This window comes from Microtus oregoni, unplaced genomic scaffold (assembly GCF_018167655.1).
Source record: "Microtus oregoni isolate MIOR12 unplaced genomic scaffold, Mior012 000091F_ref0000469, whole genome shotgun sequence".
NCBI lineage: Eukaryota > Metazoa > Chordata > Mammalia > Rodentia > Cricetidae > Microtus > Microtus oregoni.
Genome location: NW_024544600.1, coordinates 1926635 through 1945000, shown reverse-complemented (window position 1 = coordinate 1945000; position 18366 = coordinate 1926635). Strand labels below are relative to the sequence as shown.

Genomic DNA, 18366 nt, shown 5'->3' with positions numbered 1-18366 from the left:
CAAGAAACAGCATGCTTCTCAACCAAGCATCGAAAAAGCTAAGGTCCCACCTTCTGGGGTGTCTGGATGCAAGGTAGAGGGAGGCATCTCACAGTTACGCACCTCCCCTTTGTATGAAGGAGTTCCAGGAAAACCCCTGTGAACTCATGATGTTCACCCTACCCTGGAAAGGCCATCGCAGGCTTCCAATATGAATACCATGTTATTTCACAACACTCAGCCATCTTTGCTTGAATGTAGGAAGGACCAATCAAGATAACATAAATCTGTCCTTGTAATGACCCCTAATTATTGAATAATCAGCCTAATAACTGAGTGTGTAATTGCCTTAACTACAGAGTGCGCGGCTGTCTTTGTGAAGAAAACAAGGTGACTCAACGTCCACACAGGGCTTTTCATTTAACGAAGCTGCTTTGGCTTTAGAATGGAGGGAAAAGATGATGTTTGCCAATGGTCAGCCAGGAGCGTGGATCCCAACAGCATGGATCCCAATAGCAGAGACAAGTAGGGAGAGGGAGGAAGGAGAAGGAAACCAATAGTGGGCACTTCCTGTATGCCAAGCAGTGGGGGGAGGGGGTCAAACACAACAAGGGCTTTCTGCAACGGTGGGACTGATCTATATTACCTGACTTACTTCTCACACCAGCTGTTAGGAAATTCAAGTTCAAAAAATGTGAACTAACCCCCGAAGGCCCCAGCAAAAGGCAGAGGTGGGACTTTCACTCGGGTCTCTTTCAAATGATCCCGCCTCCACTTCAGCATGGTGCCAACTCGCCAGCCTGGTACAAAGATGAAATGTGTGTATTGTTCTCAAGAACGAGGCAGCAGGTTGGCAGAACTATTCATGCCACCCGTGGTTCAGAACGTATCATTCAGTTCTTATATATCTCGGCGGAGCAAATATTTTTATCCCCAGCTTCCACACCAAGAGACTGAAACTGGATACGTCCTTTCGGCTTGCTTTTCTAAATCCCTTAGAACAGAAATGAGAGGGGGAAATGAGTGGATTCAGCTGTGAAGATGGGCAGCTAGCCCACTCTCTGCCAGGCCAGAACTCTGGATTCTGAAGCCAAACAGGTCAAGGTTCAAGTTTTTCTAGACGGTACTTTGGATGTTTCACTTTCTCTGCTTTGGAAGAGTGTCACTCTTGAAGGTCAAGGTTGTCTGTCATTCCTGACTTCCCCTGTTTGCAACTGAGGTCCTAAAAGGTGCCTCAGTCTCCTGGGCCTTGCTCTCCCTGGGTCCTGCTGAAATATTCTGAGCAAATACAACATTTTCCCCTCATTTTGTAATGTTAAGTGCTACTCCAAAAGTCTAGGAAAAAATGCAGTTCAAAAGTGATTCCAAACCTTTCAAAACACAGAATTGGACATAGCCATAGGAATATCATTCATAAAACTCTCTGGTGATTCTCAGCATGTGACATTTGGGAGCATGGTCAAATTGTCTTCTTGCCTCTACTGAGTAGGAGATTACATGCCTTGGGGCAATGATACTATGCTAACACACTAACTAGATTTTTTTCAAAGAATGAACTCAGGGCCTTGGGGAGAATATAGACAATTATTATAACATGCAGTTTAAAAATCTATGCCTCATATACTATTTCTCAATCCATCCCAATCCATTTATGACTATGAAGGAAGTCTCAGAAATAATGGCTGCATTATAATACCATATTAAGTAAACCCAAACAGTGAGAAGTTTCAAATATGAGATGTGGGTGCTGGAGAGATGGCTCCGTGGTTAAGAGGATTTACAGTCCTTGCAGAGGACCTAAGTTTAGTTCCCAGACCTCACAAGATGGCTCACAACCACCTGTAACCCCAGTTTCAGGGGATCCAATGGCCTCTCTGTTCTCTTTAGGCTTCTGTGTGCACACATATATACACTCAGCCACATGCACATAAATACACAAAGATAGATAGATAGATAGATAGATAGATAGATAGATAGATAGACAGACAGATAGATAGGAGAGAGAAAATTGGTTTCCATGTAGCCCAGATTGGCCTTGAACTCACTATGTATCTGAGGATGATCTTGAACTTCTGATCCTCCTGTCTTCACCTCTTCTGTACTGGGATTTTAAGAATGTGCCATCATGTTTCATTTATGCAGTGCTGGGTATTGAGCCCATGCTAGGCAAGCATTCTGCAAACTGAGCTACATCATCCACCCTACATGTGCTTTACGCCACGTACACTCCAAGGCCTCGCTCACATGGACCGCAAGAATGCTGGCTGGGGAGGAATTACATACTTGATGTTGGCTTCTCAAAGGAGAAGTGATCACTTTAACTTGGAAAAATCAAATAAGTCAAAAAGTCAAATAAGTGAGTTTTTACTCGTCTGGTTTTGATGTGTGCACTGTGGGGCTGCTAACCAGCCCAGTAGTGTGGATGACTACAGTCACTCGGTTCACGAGGAAGAAGGTGCTCAGGGTGCTGAGCTTTGGGGATGGAGCTACTTTTACTTTGCATGAGTAAATAATACCAGGATTAAGAAGCCTAGAAGGGAGAATTCTGGTAAAAATGCCATAAAGCAGCACTGTGGGCAATCAGCCAGGATGGACCTGCAGTTTTCACTTTCAGGGCAAAATTCAATGAACCTTCCAGAATCCCTGGAGTATGACAAGTATGTGTGCAATATTATCTCATTTACCATCTCCTAACGCTCACAATGCATGGGTGAGTGGCCATTATTACTGTTCTCACCATTTTACGGATGCAGACACTGAGACTCGGATGGGCTCAGCCAGCTAATGTGTAAGACAGGACCCCAGCCCTGCTCTCGGAGTGCCAAGCCCAGCGTTCCCCTGACTTCTGAAGGCTGCATTGTGCATTCACAGGAGCAAATTCCAAGTCCTTGGTGAAGCTTTAAATAGGACCAGGGTTTTAAAAGGCACCTTTGTGTTAAGGAAGAGCTTTGCCTTAAGAAAAATTCTCTCTAAATAAAAGGATTAGCTGTACAAATACAATGGGAATGCCACAGGGTTCTGTGACTCCAGCTGCTTTGCGAAAGCTTAAAGCAAGGATCTCCTGTTTATAATTAATCCAAGCCCCTTATTGTAACCATGGGACTGAAGCACAAGGACAGGATGCAGCCTGATGGGGAAAGAAGTCAGTCCGAAGAAATGCTACAGTTTCTACTCTGTCACAATGCTTCTTACATAAGATAGAAACTTTCAGACAATGAGAAATTGACCCCGTTTCCCCACATCAAAAGTGGGCCCTTTCTCCAATCATAATGTCTTGTATAACCAATTGCTCAGACAAACAGCTCCAATGGGTGTTTTTTTTTCTTAATGTAAATAAAACTTAAGGGACTATCTAGCTACCCGTTTTAGCTGGAGGCTTTAATACTGTAGAAACTTCTTAAGTAGCACCATTCGATGGTAGAGAATTCACTCAGTTCTTGTTTTAATAGCTTCCATAGAGACAATCTCATCACAAATATATTACAAATACATACATCTTCCTGAAGTTTACATATGTGGATCTCGTCACTTTGGGCAAAATAATAATGATTGTTTTATATGACGACTATCTGAAGTATGCTTCAGATTAGCAATCATGGAGGAAGGGTGACTATGTCAAGTGTAAGAATCACACACATCGAAGCTAACAACTGTACTTTAGGAAGTCTTACCCTATAGTCACAATCAGAAAAAAATCCAGACGCTGGGGGATGGCTGCGTGGGAGAGGACAACTGTTGTGCAAGCCTGAAGACCTGGGTTTGGATCCTCAACCTTCATGTCAAAAGCCAGTAATAACTACACATACCTGTAGCCCCAGGACTAGTCAGGAGAAGTGGGAGACAGGAGGATTGCTGAGGGTGCTGGTCGCCGCCCGAACTCCAGGTTTAGTAAGAAACCCTGGCTGAAAGGAATAAGGAAAGTAGTGACAGAGAGGGACACTTGAGGTCCTCCTCTGTCCTTCTGAAGCCCACGCATGAGCACATGCATGCAAACACACCACACACACACACACACACACACACACCCCTTTCTTTTGAAACAAAAAGTCCCATAACCCAAACTCTAACACTTTCAGATTGTAAGCAAACCACTAAGTCGTGTTCACGTCACTAGACAACTGGAAGGCATTACCAAGAGGCGCGGCCCATAAGTTTTATTTACATTTAAAAAAAAAAACACCCATTGGAGCTGTTGTCTGAGCAGTTGGTTATACAGGACATTATGAATGGAAAAAGGGCCCACATTTGATGTAAGGAAACGGGGTCAATTTCTCACTGTCTGAAAGTTTCTATCTTTTGCCCCACTTCCTCCAGTGGTCACATCAACCCCAGCCTGTCAAAGAGCTAGATAAACTTGTGCTGTTCTCAGTCTCGTAAGAGAAGCTTCTTACGACAATGGATAGCAGCTAGCAGAGACTCCTAACTGTCCTCATTGCTGAGAACAAACAACTGTGGATGCCCAGATAGAGACAGGGCATCTATTTCTGTCTGCCCTGCTCCCCGAAGCACAGGGAACACTGAAAGAGAGGGCAGAGAATGTGAAAGGTAGAGGATGGGGAGGAGAGATGTGAAATGTTCCGCATTTGGGAAGCATGACCACCACTTCAGCACACAGGAACTCACAGAAGCCATGGTACCTTCACGAGACCTGCATGAGACCAAGCCAGTTAAAACTTCCAGCACAGGGGAAATGGGATCATGAGGCCCCACCCCTAGCTGAGGAGCTACTGGCAGTCAGAGACTACTTGAAGAGAGAGAGTTATTTTTCTTTGGGGGAGGGATTGGATAGCCCTAATTGGGCTTAGTGGGTTAAATAATAATAGTAATAGCAATAACAATAAAGAAAAGAAGGGGGGAAAGATGAATGAATAAAAAGACACAGAGACCAACAGCAGACGTATTCTTTCTGTGTTTTTCACCTGGCACACGTGACTTGATTCTCACCATTCTGCTAAATAAATAAATAGAAGTTTTCAAGAAGGAAAAGGATATTGTCTGTGCTGCAAGCTTCTGGCAGAGGAAACTGGAGCTGAGACACGCAGCTGTCGTGGGTGGATCTGCTCCACTGGACTAATTTTCACCGTACCTGTTTTACAGATTGTGGAAAGTAAGATGACCAATGCTCAAATTGTTGTGCTCATTGACAATGCCAGGATGGCAGTGGATGACTTCAACACCAAGTAAGTCCCTTCTTCACAGAGTTCCACAAAAGGGAAGCTCGGCCTGCTGCAACAGGCTGCCAAAATCTTGCTGGATTATACTTAAAAGGGCACAGCGAGAGTCCTGTGCAATTTAAATAAGCCAGATATAAAGTGCGCATGAAAGCATGTGAAGATCTGAATATGAATTAAGAATCAGACTCTATTAAAAAAAACTTTTCATTTTAGGGATGGTAATTTTGTTGTACTTATACAGAAAAAAAAATATCTTTTTTATTAGATGCACTCTGCTGCAGTTAGGGTTCAAATGACATAATGTCCATAATTTGCTTTGAACATTTTCAGCCATGAGCCATGTATATTGGTGCACGCTTGCAATCTCAGCTCTTGGAAGCTCTTGCAGAGGCAGCAGGGTGGTGCATTTGAGAACAACCTGGGATACATATTGAGTTCAAGAGCATCCTGAGCTACTTAGCAAGACCTTATCCCAAAAATAAATGAACTACCAGCTACCACAAAAACAAAGTTTCAGCAATAAATCTAGATGAAGCAAATACACAAGATACTGGTGGGTAACAAAGCTAAGTGGCAGATCCAGGTCTGTGTGTGTTCTCTTCTGTGCTGCATTTAGAAGGAGGCACCGAGTCATCAACACAGACAAGCACAGCATGGAACAATGTTCTATACCCCTGTATATGCCGTTTCAATGTATCAATGGCTGATGATGTCCTGCATGCCTCTTACTTCCACCTGGAAAGTAAGAAAGCCCCTTCTCAACCCACGTGGACTCTGGCCAAGCCCACGGCCTTCCAACAGCAGGAGTGTTCTAACCCCACCTCTCTCATCAAAGGTTTGAAAGTGAACACTCCTTTAAGAAAGAGTTGGAAATTGAAGTCGAGAGACTCCGAAAGACCTTGGATGATCTGACCATTGTCACGACAGACCTGGAACAGGAGGTGGAGGGAATGAGAAAGGAACTCATCCTCATGAAGAAGCGCCATGAGCAGGTGGGACTGCCCTGGGCTCCTGGGAACCAGGTCTGCCCCTAACTTCACCATTCCAGGGTGATCCCATAGTAACAGATGAGGCCACCACCTGAGTGCCAGTTCCAATGTCCCTCATATGGAACCATAGAAACATTGAGTTCTTTCTAATTTCACCGTTATCTTCTTAGATGTCAAATGTAACCTAGTACCGTGATAATGAACAGGAACTGGCAACAACGTAATAATAGTAGAAATTTGTTATCACACACTGGCTTCCCTGACTCATTAGTATAATACTGTAAGAATCAGGACTGGGAAGATGTCTCAGTGGGGATAGTGTTTGCTAGGTAAGCATAAGGATCACAGTTTGGATCCCCAAAGCCCCCTAGGCAGATGTGGTGCTTCCTGTAATCCTGGAACTGGGGAGCCAGAGATTGGATCCACAGGAAAACCTGGCTGGCTAACACTAACCAAATGAATGAGCTCTGGGTTCAGCAAGAGACCCTGACTCAATAAAATAAAAAAGTGGATAACCGTGTGTTGCAGGGAAGGCCCACTTGTTCGACCCGGCCACCCTGCTAGCTTAGCCCCGAAATAACCACACAGAAACTGTATTAATTAAATCACTGCTTGGCCCATTAGCTCTAGTTTCTTATTGGCTAATTCTTACATCTTAATTTAACCCATTTCTATTAATCTGTGTATTGCCAGTGGCAGTGACTTACCCAGTAAAATTCCCAGCATTTGTCTCCGGGGGATCCATGGTGTCTCTCCAACTCCACCTTCTTCCTCCCAGCATTCAGTCCAGTTTTCCTGCCTACCTAAGTTCTGCCCTATCAACAGGCCAAGGCAGGTTCTTTATTCATTAATGCTAATCAAGGCACACAGAGGGGTCTCCCACATTAACAGTGAAGGAAGACTGATAGCATCAGTATTGAGGTACCATACATATGAACATGAATGTGCACGTATACATGCAAGCATGCTTACACACATGTGTGCACAGGATGCACTTAAAGATGCAAAACTATAATAATTAAGTGGGACTGGGAAGAAAGCTCAGTCGGTACAGTGCTTGCTACAGAAGCTAAGGACGTAAATTCAAACCCCCCCAGCACACACATAAAAAAAACCCTGGTGTGGGGGCATGTGCCTGTCACCCCAGCACTAGAAAAAAACAGAGACAGGGGGATGCCTGGGGTTGACTAGTCAGCCTGTATTGCCAGATTGCAGAGTTTTATGTTCATTGAGAGACCCAAAAATAAAGTGGAGGGCAACCTCTGGCCTCTAAATGCATTTGCACTGGGTACATGTATTTACATACATATATGAACACATGCATTGAAAGAAACAGAGGCAAAGATAGAGAGTAAATGTGAGACCAAGCTTCCTTCGTTGGTAATGTGCAGAAAGCAAGGACAATGGTAGAAAGAAGATGCTGAAACACAAAACTCAAGAATCCTCAGCTACAGAAGCATGTAACTGAACTGCAAAAATACCTGTCATTCATATTAAGTCCCTGAGACTAGCAAAAGGGCATAAAAACATGTTGGGCAAATCCAGTTGCTTCTAAACATCAGAGCTAGGATTCTGAATAGCTGTCTAGACAGTGATGGCTAGTCACACCTTTCCTGTGGCCTCTTGGTTTCCATGAAGCATAAGGCACGGCATTTTAAAAGTCTCTCTAACGTCTGACTTTTGGTTCCTGAACTAACTGCTTCCCCAAAGCTTTGGCCTAGACCTGAAAATATTGGCCACTTAAATACATAGACACATTAGCAAAGAATATTTGCTATAAAGGAGTCTATTTGCTTCAGACATGTAATTGTTTCTGGAATATTCTCAACCAAGGGATTAAATCAAAGAAACCATCTGACTATGTGTTGTTATAGTTTGAACACGAATTGTCCTCTGCCAATTTGGGCTTTGAATGCTCTGTCCCCATTCATGGGACTTTGGGAGGTGGACTACATAGGGAGGAAGTAGAATGCAAGGGGTGGGTCCTTGTGAGTATTTGTTCCTGCACAGGCGAGCGCTCTCTCCCTCCCTCCCCCTCCCTTCCTCTCTCTTCTTTTTTCTCTCTCTTCCCCAACCCCTTCTCCCTCTCCTCCTCTCTCCTTTTCCCTCCCCCTTCTCCCTCTATTTCTCCTCTCTCTCTCTCTCTCTCTCTCTCTCTCTCTCTCTCTCTCTCTCTCCTTCTCTATCCTTCAGGAGGTGAAGACGCCCCTATACAAGTTCCCAGGTGTTTTCTGAGTGTGCTATTTCTCATTCCTATGACTCTGATGGGAACACCTTAAGGACTGGGAAACGGAGTTTTGCTCAGCTTCAGAGGCTCAATCCATGGCTACTGGGCCCACGCAACAGGAGTATAGGACAAAAGACTTTCTTCACTTCATAGCTAACAAGAAATAGCAGATAGGATGGGGCCAGGGATAAGCTCTCTCCATTAACCCACCCACAGGGACCCACCAGCAAAGCTCCACCTCCTGAAGCTTCCCAAAGCAACCAAGAAAATGCTATTGGCTGAGAATCAAGCCCTCAGCACACGGCCCTTTGCAGGGGAGACACTTACTCCCCAAACCATAGGACATGTGTTATGTTACTCTTTATAAAGTTTTAGAGAATTCGCACACAATGGTTAATCAATTCGTAATAACTATGAAGCTGCCCCACCAATAATCAATTCGTAATAACTATGAAGCGAGAGTGGAAACCACATAAATAGAACAATGTACCAGTGCCAATCAACATAATCATCCAGCCTTCTGATGGCCATGGGCCACTTCACTGTCTTTCTCTGTTATTAAACAGGACATGGAGGAGAATCATCTGCCAAGTGACTTCAAGGTCAACGTGAAGGTGGACACCACTCCAGGGGAGGATCTCATTAAGGTCCTGGAAGACATGAGGCAGGAATATGAGCAAATAATAAAGAAGAAACACCAAGAGCTGGACACCTGGTTTAGAGAGCAGGTAAAGGAAAGTGACCTGACCTCCCAAGCCTTCCACAGCCACACATCACCACACCAATGCATCTGCTTATGCTTGGTTCACAGTCAGCAGCCATGTCCCAGGAGGCGACCAGCCTGGCACCCGTACAGGGCAACCAAAATGACATCCATGAGCTGAGGCGAACGTTCCAGGCCCTAGAGATTGACCTGCGGGCACAGCACAGCAGGGTGAGTTGAGCCCCAGGTCCCCAGTCTCCTTGGGACTTCTCTCATTCTCCACTGTCCATCCCAGTTGTTCATGATGAGCAATATGTGCAGAATGTTTTGGAAACACAGCTAGACTCTGAGGGAGTGGTGAGTGGCTCGTTATGCCCGATGCTGTTAATCACATTATATTCACCTTTCTGGGTAGGTCTTAGCCCTTTCATCCTAAAGATAAGGAAACCCAAGCTCCAGACAGTGAATGAATCTGGTAAAGGTCACACAACTAGTGAGCTATTGGTGGTGAAACTGGGATTTCAGGGATAGTGGATGCTGGACACCTCTCCCCCCTCATATTGTCTACCAGTTCTCACTCCACTTGTAACTGGTGTGTTCCCCAAATTCCAATAGACAGACAATCCGGCACTAGCGTGATGAGTGGCAAACTTAGCCCTCGCTGACTCCAGTGGAATGCTCTATTTATTATACATATGACATATCACCCACTATCCTGCATATGTTCTTGAGGCTAAGCCATGTCTATCTTCATCCTGGTTTAAGATGCTGTGTACGAATGCTGCTCCCAGAGCTTGTTGTGTGTAATCTATCAGGCAATTCCCTGCATATAGTGTAAATAGGTAATACAATTAGGATTTTTCTCCTTCCGTTTAAAGTAATATGGTACAGAAATGCAGGTGGTAAATCCAAACAACATGAGGACTTGATCTCAACCCTAGCTGAGAGGCTTCATTCTGAAGTTTCAGAACATCCTCAAAAATGGCCACCTGTCAGTGCTGAAATTATCACTGAAGACCAAGACTAGATTCACCGAACAACTGGACACTCAGCTATCATATGAATTTAAGATCAGCATCTAAGTCATTTTTACGTAGATAGGAATGTTCGGTGTTATAGGGGAATAATGGTTGTGGGCATATTTATCCTAAAAAGTGATCATTGTTCATCTTTAGTCCAACTGCACATAGCATCCCTGTATCAGATTGCTCTCTGAGGATGCAGTCTCTCCCTCCTGGAGTTTTTCATCCAACCAGAGATAAAAAAGAAACATTAGGAATGGTTCAGAGCCAGGCAGCCTGTGTTCGATCCCCATTGGGTAGTAGAGTAAACCAGCAGAGCTAGAAGGCAGTGGAATTGTCATGAGCTCCCTGACACCACGGCTTTACGCCCCAAACATAGCACCAGACGAGCAGCACCAACCCCAAGTCCCAACTCTGTAAGTCAGCCTGTTTCTCAAAACACCTAGCAGAGTGGTGGGGAAAGTCGACACTGAACAAGCCCGTGTTGCCAAGGTCCCCAGTGGACTAGCGAATGGGCCCTTCCTTGCCTCTTTCAGAAATCTGCTTTGGAAAACATGCTGACAGAGACGCAGACTCGGTACTCCTGCCGCCTCCAGGACATGCAGCAGATCATCTCCCACTATGAGGAGGAGCTGATGCAGCTGCGCCAAGACCTGGAGCGTCAGAACAATGAACACAAAGTGTTGCTGGGCATCAAAACTCATCTAGAGAAGGAAATTGCCACCTACCGCCAGCTCCTGGAGGGAGACTTTGAAGGGTAAGGCAGTCATGGATGGAACATGCTGGACATGATGCTCTTGTACATGGGAATGCCTTCTCCCCGGGGTCTAGGCCACAGTGGCTCTAAAGAGAAAGGCTAATTGTTTTCTGGAATATTCCTCAATTGTGTCTCTCATCAAATATGAGCTAAAAGGCTGGTTCTCCCTGCACTCAGAACAGTTAATAAAGTATTGACTCCAAGCAGGGATGGCAGAAGGGCAAAAAGATTTGACTACTGTGTTTCTCCAATAGAGGTCATACAATTTGAGCTCAGAAATAAAACACAAAAGTCAGAGGAAATGTTTTAAACTAACAGCAGAGAAAGATTCCTAAGACAGTCAAGATTTTCAAACTAATGCTTCGACCATCCAAGGGAATACTAGCCATGAAGAGTCCACACATGTTCTATGGCCCGACAAATGGGCCAGAAGTTTTTTTGTCCAAGTATATAAATAAAATGTGGCTGGGTGAAACTATGAGCAGTCTGAGTATCTCATGGGTCCAGACTGAGACCCATGAGGCAAAGTCTGCAGGGCCCTGGAAAGAGAGATAGAAAAACTTGGGAGAATTCCCTGACTCCAGAACATCTGGGAGGTGGTCCTCTCCTCTGAGGGACCCAGCTAGCCTCCACAAACTCATAATCTTGCATCTACCAGGCTCAACTACCCTCCCTAAAGAGCTGAAAAGTAACACGCAAGAAAAGGAGTCAAGGGCTGACGATTGCTAAGGTGACTTTCCATCTTTCTCTCTTGCCTCCATAGGACAATGGATGGACCGGAGTTGGGAACAAAAGGTAAAAGAGGCCCTGTTTCACTGTCCAACATTGCCCACATTTGCCAGAATCCTTACTCGGCTCCCAAATGTCCTGAGCTCAATTTTTATTTTCCTCCCAGATGACCAGAAAGAAATCTTCAACTAAGTTAACAAGTTAGGAGCCACAGAAAAAAAGTGAACCCTGGTTATGTAACCAGTAGAGCAGTAACTGAGTAGCTCTTATTCAAAGAACTTAGGAATAAATGAATTAGGAGTTTGAATGGGGTTTTTTACTATATATTTTAATGTGCATGATGAGATATCTTGAGGATGGAACCCGACACTAAACATGAAGTTCAGTTATACTTCATGCATATGTAACCTATATATAGACCACATTATAATATATATAACAATATATGAAATAACTTTTGTATGAAGTAAAGTCTTGGAGTATGTAATGTCCTCCTCATAGCATCATGTCTCCAAAAGCTTGAGAATTTGGATCATTTGGGACTTGGAGATTTTGAATAAGGGAGGTTCAGCTTGTATATGCAAGCTCTTTGCAAGAGAACACAGATTCAAGTGATGGTTGAGAGCGTTCTGTCTCTCCTGAATAATGAAGTCTGTCCCTTAGACTCTTAGGAAATATCATCGCATCAGTTCCCAAACCTGACTCTGTGGAAAAGCAGGGCTACCCGTGAGATTTGAGTAGAGAGTGACTGATGTGGTGTGAAGCCAAATGAGGTGGGAAACGAGACACACACGTTTTCTTCTCTTGGGTAGACCTGCTGTCTCACAGTGTCCTAAAGACAGAGCAAACACTTCTGCGAGGAAGAAGGGGGACAGGAAAGAGAAAAACAACCAAAGTTTTTACTTTGCCCAATTCAATATTCTCACATTTTTGACCCAGGAATCATGTTTTCTCAGATTATCATGAATATACAATAGAAAAGTTCGGGACACAGGCATGTAGGTTAATGCATCACTTTCTGATTCAGTTTTTAATAAAATTATTTAAGGCATTAGAGATTCAGAGAATCTGAGTTGAGCTAACCATTCCAGAGCAGCTGGCCTAACTGCCCTGTTTCTGCAAACAGAGGGTACAAAACTCCTTAACTATACCCAGGGGTGGGTAGCCCAGTACTTGATCAACTGTGTACTTCACAAGGGACTTGATTTTTCATTTGATTTTTGCATTTCCCTTTATACCTATATTAATAGTTTCTATTCTTCCCTGTGGCCTAGAACCAGTTTATTAATGTTTCAGCAAAGCGCTTATTCAAATAAGAGAAGATGTCTTTGAAACAGTGAAGTGTTCTGGCTTCTCCCCATCCGTGCCATGCTTCTAGAACTTAAAACAAGATGTCCTGCATGACATGAAATGCTCTGTAAACTCACTGTCTGTGGTGAAGAGCTGCAGAGTCCTCGTGAGTAGAAAGCGCTTCTCACGAGCTGCTGGCCAGAGGTCAGCTTCTGCATCAGGCTCCAGATCTCCAGAAACTGGCAATGTTCAGAGGCCTTTGCTTTCTGGAGGAAGTGGGGGTTTCCTTTATGCTAAGATCCTTTCTCCCTGCAGCAGAGTGAGCATTTTGCAAGACACAGGAACCCTGCGGGGGCTGGGGGCTTGAAAGTGAACATGAACACAGTTCACAGGGTGGGGGGAGCCTGACAGTGACTTTTTGGTACTCTTTCCCTCAGGATCTGCAACTTCAATGATCAAGGCCATCACTCAAGAAAGCGTCAATGGAAGAATAGTTCTTTCTCAAGTGAATGAGATCCAAAAGCATGTGTGAGGCCAGTAAGTCTCTGGCCATTTTAAAAGCCTTGTTCCCCAGTGGAAAATTCTTGCGTAGACACTAATGGGTGAGTCTCACTGGGAATCCTTGGAGTTTTCGGATTCAGAAACTTTTCTCCGTAATGGTCTCACCTTACTTCCCATAATGCTCTTAACATATTGCTGGAATATTTGAGTTAAAGAAGAAGTTTATAAATTAAGGCTCTACTCTCCTGCTCTCCCAGGGGCCCATCAATGTGCATCTGGTTTGTAACTAATAAACCTCCATACAGGTTGCATCCTGTCTTTTCTTACGCCACCAGACAAGACAGGACCTCAGTGTTTTTCTACTGAGATGCTTGTGGAGCACTTCTGTGAAAGATCCAAAGGGATCTTCAAATGTCAGACGTGTCCCCAGTAACTGAGCACTTGTCCGAATGGTCACTGTAGTAATACGAGCGGTGGCGGGGCTGCGTCCCCAACACCCCAGCCGCCTGCTAGCTTATGCCCAAAATAACAACACACAAACTGTATTCATTTAAACACTGCTTGGCCCATTTCTATCTAGCCTCTTCTAGGCTAACTCTCACACCTGGACTAGCCCATTTCTAATATTCTATGTAGCACAGCTAGGTGCGCTTACCGGGAAGATTCTAGCCTACATCCATCGTGGGTCAGAGCTTCATCGCGTGTGTCTGCCCAGGAGCTGGGAGCATGGCGTCTCTCTGAGGCGTCTGCCCCTGAGAGGAGAGCTGTGGAGTCTGAGCTCACTTCCTCTTCCTCCCAGCATTCTGTTCTGTTTTCTCCACCCACCTGTGTTCTAACCTATGAGGGCCAGCCAAGCAGTTTCTTTATTTTTTTAACCAATGACCTTCCTCCATCAGGTCACCCTGAAGCTATGCAACTCAGGGATGAGGTGTGGTTCTTAAGGCCCTCTAAACGATGCTAACAGAAAAGGGGGTGGGGATGTGGAGGAAGGAATCTCTGAAAGCTCTCCTGAGGTAGCCAAATGCATGTAAGAGAGGAGCTGAGTGTGAAAATTAAAGCTAAAATTAAGAAAGAAAATGAGATTTGAGGGGCTAAATGTCATTACACAGGAACACTAAGACCCAAATTGCAAATGTCAGGATCCAGAGATTTCTGGGGACTCTATGGCTGGCGGCTAAACTACTGATATGATGACCCCTGTCCCCTTGAGAAGAGGCCATATTCTCAGGTTCTAGGAGAGTAAGTCGTTCTTCTGTGTCTGGATTGGAAGGGCTCTGCTGGGGGGGGTGGGGGGTGGGAGAGCTAGAAGAAGTTCATCTGTCTGTTTTAGACATCATCACAAGGTGGGAACATGGAATGCTGAGCTATCAGCAACTTAAGAGATGACAAGCACAAAATGGGCAAAGTCATCCATTTTACAAACAAATAACCTGATGCTCAGAGAGGTGAGAGTGTTGAGCCAAAGGCTCGCTGGGCCGGTACTGCTGGAGAGAGGTCTGTGTCTCGTGGTCCCTCCAGCAGTAACTCATTAAGCTAAAAGTAGACACGGTTGTACGCCTTTGTCATCTGTCCCGTTTTCAGCATCTCATTTTCATTAGCTTTCCTACTCTCCTTTTAAAATGTTTTAATGTGTACGACTGTTAAATCTGCATGTATCTATGCATCATTGCGTACAGTGACTGAGGAGACCAGAGGGTGTCAGATCTCTGAGAGCTGGAGTTACAGAGAGCTGTGAGCCACCATATGGGTGCTGGGAACTGGACCCAGTTCCCTGGGAAAGCAGCCAGGGACCTTAGCCACGGTGCCATCTCTCCTGCCCTTAGCCACTGTGCCATCTCTCCTGCCCTTAGCCACTGTGCCATCTCTCCAGCCCTTAGCCACGGTGCCATCTCTCCTGCCCTTAGCCACTGTGCCATCGCTCCAGCCCTTACTAGTCTCTTTCAAAGGATTACAGTTAATGATTTCTAAACTGATAATCTGTTAAACCTGATTTTGTTTTCCCTTTAATGCAACAATTAGTGTTTCTGAACTTTAATATCCCAAGAATGAAAAAAAAAATCTAATGATCTAGATGAAAAACAAACAGAATAAGGAAAATAGGCTAGCCATATCACTAGGAATAAAAAAAAAATACTGATTCAATTAAATTCCATGAATCCAGGTGCGAAGTTTTAAGTTTGTCTTTCTGATTTGACTGTTTCAGAGAGGCTGAAAGATAGCAAACACACAGGTCTCTCCAGTGACTCCTCTGTGTTCTGTATCCATCCATAGTGATGTGTATAGACAGAAGTTTCCTGGCTTGACTGCCTGTTCCCAAATAATCAGCAGTTGCTTCCCCAAAAAAATGACTCGGAGACTTGACATAAATTTAAATGCTCAGCCAACAGCTCAGGCTTGCTACTAACTAACTCTTTCAACTTAACCCATTTCTATCGACCTATGTGCTACCCAAGGCTCATGTCTTCTACCTCTGTCCCATTTTGTGTATTCGACTTGTCTTGTGTCTGGTTGGCAATTCCTCTGATTCTGTCCCTCCTCTTTCCATCAGTCTCAGTTCGACTTTCCTGCCTAACTTTATCCTGTCCAGCTATTGGCCAGTCAGCTTGTTTATTAAACCAATCATATGGACACATATTCACAGAGTGTACAGAAGGGTAATTCCACAGCAGATGGGATTTTGAACGACTCCACATTAGAGACAATTGATTATCTTTTACTGTTTCATTCTACTCAAAGAATCTATGTTAACAGGGCACAGATCTCCAAGCAGATCTAAAAATAATTTTTTCCATTTTAACACCCACTCATTCTGCTACTCTGAACATTCTTCCTTAAAACATAAAAAAATATTCACAAAATTTTCATCCATCCCCTCCCACACCACTGGGGCAGGCATCGATAGATTCTGCTACTCCCATGTCAAAATTATTTGGAAAACTAATTGGATTTGTATTGAGCATGTACAGACCTTTTTCCTTGTCACAATCCCTTGAACAATAGTTTATAACAATTTGCTTTGCAATGAGTATTGTAAGTAATGTATAGGTTATACTAAAATGCTATGACATTATGTATGACGAACTTGAACTTCCATGGATTTTAGTAATAACCCCAATCTACTCCTCTTCAAATGCCAAAGGACCACTGTACACGTTCTTCTCAAGTTGAAGTCTGAATGTTCCTCAAAAAGTTCCTGAGAGAGGTGGAGGGTGTAACATGGTGCTAGAGTGCCCGCATCCCACACGCAAGGCTGTGGGTTCGATCCCCAGCACCAACAGAAAAAAGAATGCCTGGAAGAAAGGCACATGCCAAGGCAGAGTAAAACCTACAAAAACCAACCTCAGAAAATAATGACTAAAGTTACAATCATAGTTTATAGGTGATTTGGAAACTGTAAATAATCTTCATATAGTGACCTAAAATTTTAACGCTATCAGTTAAAGTAGCCCCCAGTTTTCCCAGTTCCAAGCAAACCGCATCAGTGAATGATTGCCTCCCTTTCAGTAAGAGGCAAGTAGAAAAAAACTAAACCTTCTAAATAAAGAGACGGTTGCATGAGTTTGGGTTCTAACTCACATAGACTAACCTTTATCCCGAATTTAAATCAGCCCGAAGCTCTTGCAAAACACCCATTACAAATCGATTAATTCTTGAGTACTGAAGTAAGCCGCCAACTAGAGAGGTTTCTATTTACATTTGGTTTGGGCAAACACACACCCAACCCACATGAAGGAGGCGGTAATGAATTCCACTGTTTTCATTCCAGAAATACCTGGAATAAATAGTGGTAATTATTACACTGCTACCACAACCCAAGTGAATGAATCGTTGCCCAATCTGGAGATGCGGGAAGGATTGTTTTGGAATTTAATATTTGTGCTAACCTAAAGTATCGTAAAATGGTTGAATACATAGATTCATTTGATATTATTCAAACCAGTAAATATGTACAAAACTGGCAACTAAATTTCGTAAAATGTCAGCAGGGTGTGGTGGCACTGCCCATAAGCCCATCACGTAGAAAGCTGAGGCAGGAGGACCACAAATGTGAGGCCAGCTGGACTACACAGTGAGAAAGTACTTCATAAAAATTCATTGGGCAGGAAAGCAGCAACCATATTCTGAAGGAAGCTGCCCTAAAGTCAAAGAGGAAAGAAGTAGGGTTATGAAAGCCAGAGTTAGATACAAGAACCCTAGACAGCTCTTTTCTGCTGAGACCTCTCAGGGGTGGCTATCCTCAGGCTCTCTAGAGGAAACTTGAAAATTCTAGTACTTGGGGAACAGTCTGCACCAGCCAAACCAAGATCTGGGATGAGTGGACTCCGGCCTCTGCACCTTGTTCACATTTCCACAACCCAGCTGTCTTAGCAACTTCAGGAAACTGAGTTTTTGTTTTACCTAGCACGGTTCCCATGTCGTGAATTTTCAATAAACTCCATACATGTTAGCAACAAATGATAGAAAAGTAAAAAAAAAAAAAAAAAAAAAAAAAAAAAACCCTCTGTGTCCCCTTTAAATGCAGACCCAGTAATACCACTTTTGGGTATATATCCAAAGGATGCTCAATCGTGCCACAAAGACATGTGCTCAACCATGTTGACAGCAGCATTGTTTGTCATAGCCAGAACCTGGAAACAACCTAAATGCCCTTCAACCAAAGAAGGATAAGAAAAATGGAGTACTACACAGCAGAAAAAAATAACGACATCTTGAATTTTGCAAGAAAATGGGTGGATCTAGAAAACATCATTCTGAGTGAGGTAACCCAGACCCAGAAAGACAATTATTACATGTACTCACTTATAAGTGGTTTTTAAACATAAAACAAAGAAAACCAGCCTACAAACCACAATCCCAGAGTACTTAGACAACAATGAGGACACTAAGAGAGACATACATAGATCTAATCTACATGGGAAGTAGAAAAAGACAAGATCTCCTGAGTAAATTGGGAGCATGGGGACCTTGGGAGAGGGGTCGAATGGGGGAGGGGGA

At 43.9% G+C, this 18366-nt stretch overlaps 1 protein-coding gene across 1 annotated transcript in view; it reads left to right on the top strand.

The window, feature by feature from the left end:
* Positions 1-13671, top strand: part of Krt23 (keratin 23) — a 14828-nt gene extending 1157 nt beyond the window's left edge. The window contains exons 2-8 of the mRNA XM_041644063.1: positions 5077-5159; positions 5989-6145; positions 8936-9097; positions 9181-9303; positions 10631-10851; positions 11615-11646; positions 13308-13671. Coding sequence (XP_041499997.1) covers positions 5077-5159; positions 5989-6145; positions 8936-9097; positions 9181-9303; positions 10631-10851; positions 11615-11646; positions 13308-13402 — 873 coding nt within the window. The 3' untranslated portion in view covers positions 13403-13671. The remainder of the gene's footprint in view (positions 1-5076; positions 5160-5988; positions 6146-8935; positions 9098-9180; positions 9304-10630; positions 10852-11614; positions 11647-13307) is intronic.
* Positions 13672-18366: the final 4695 nt, after the last annotated feature.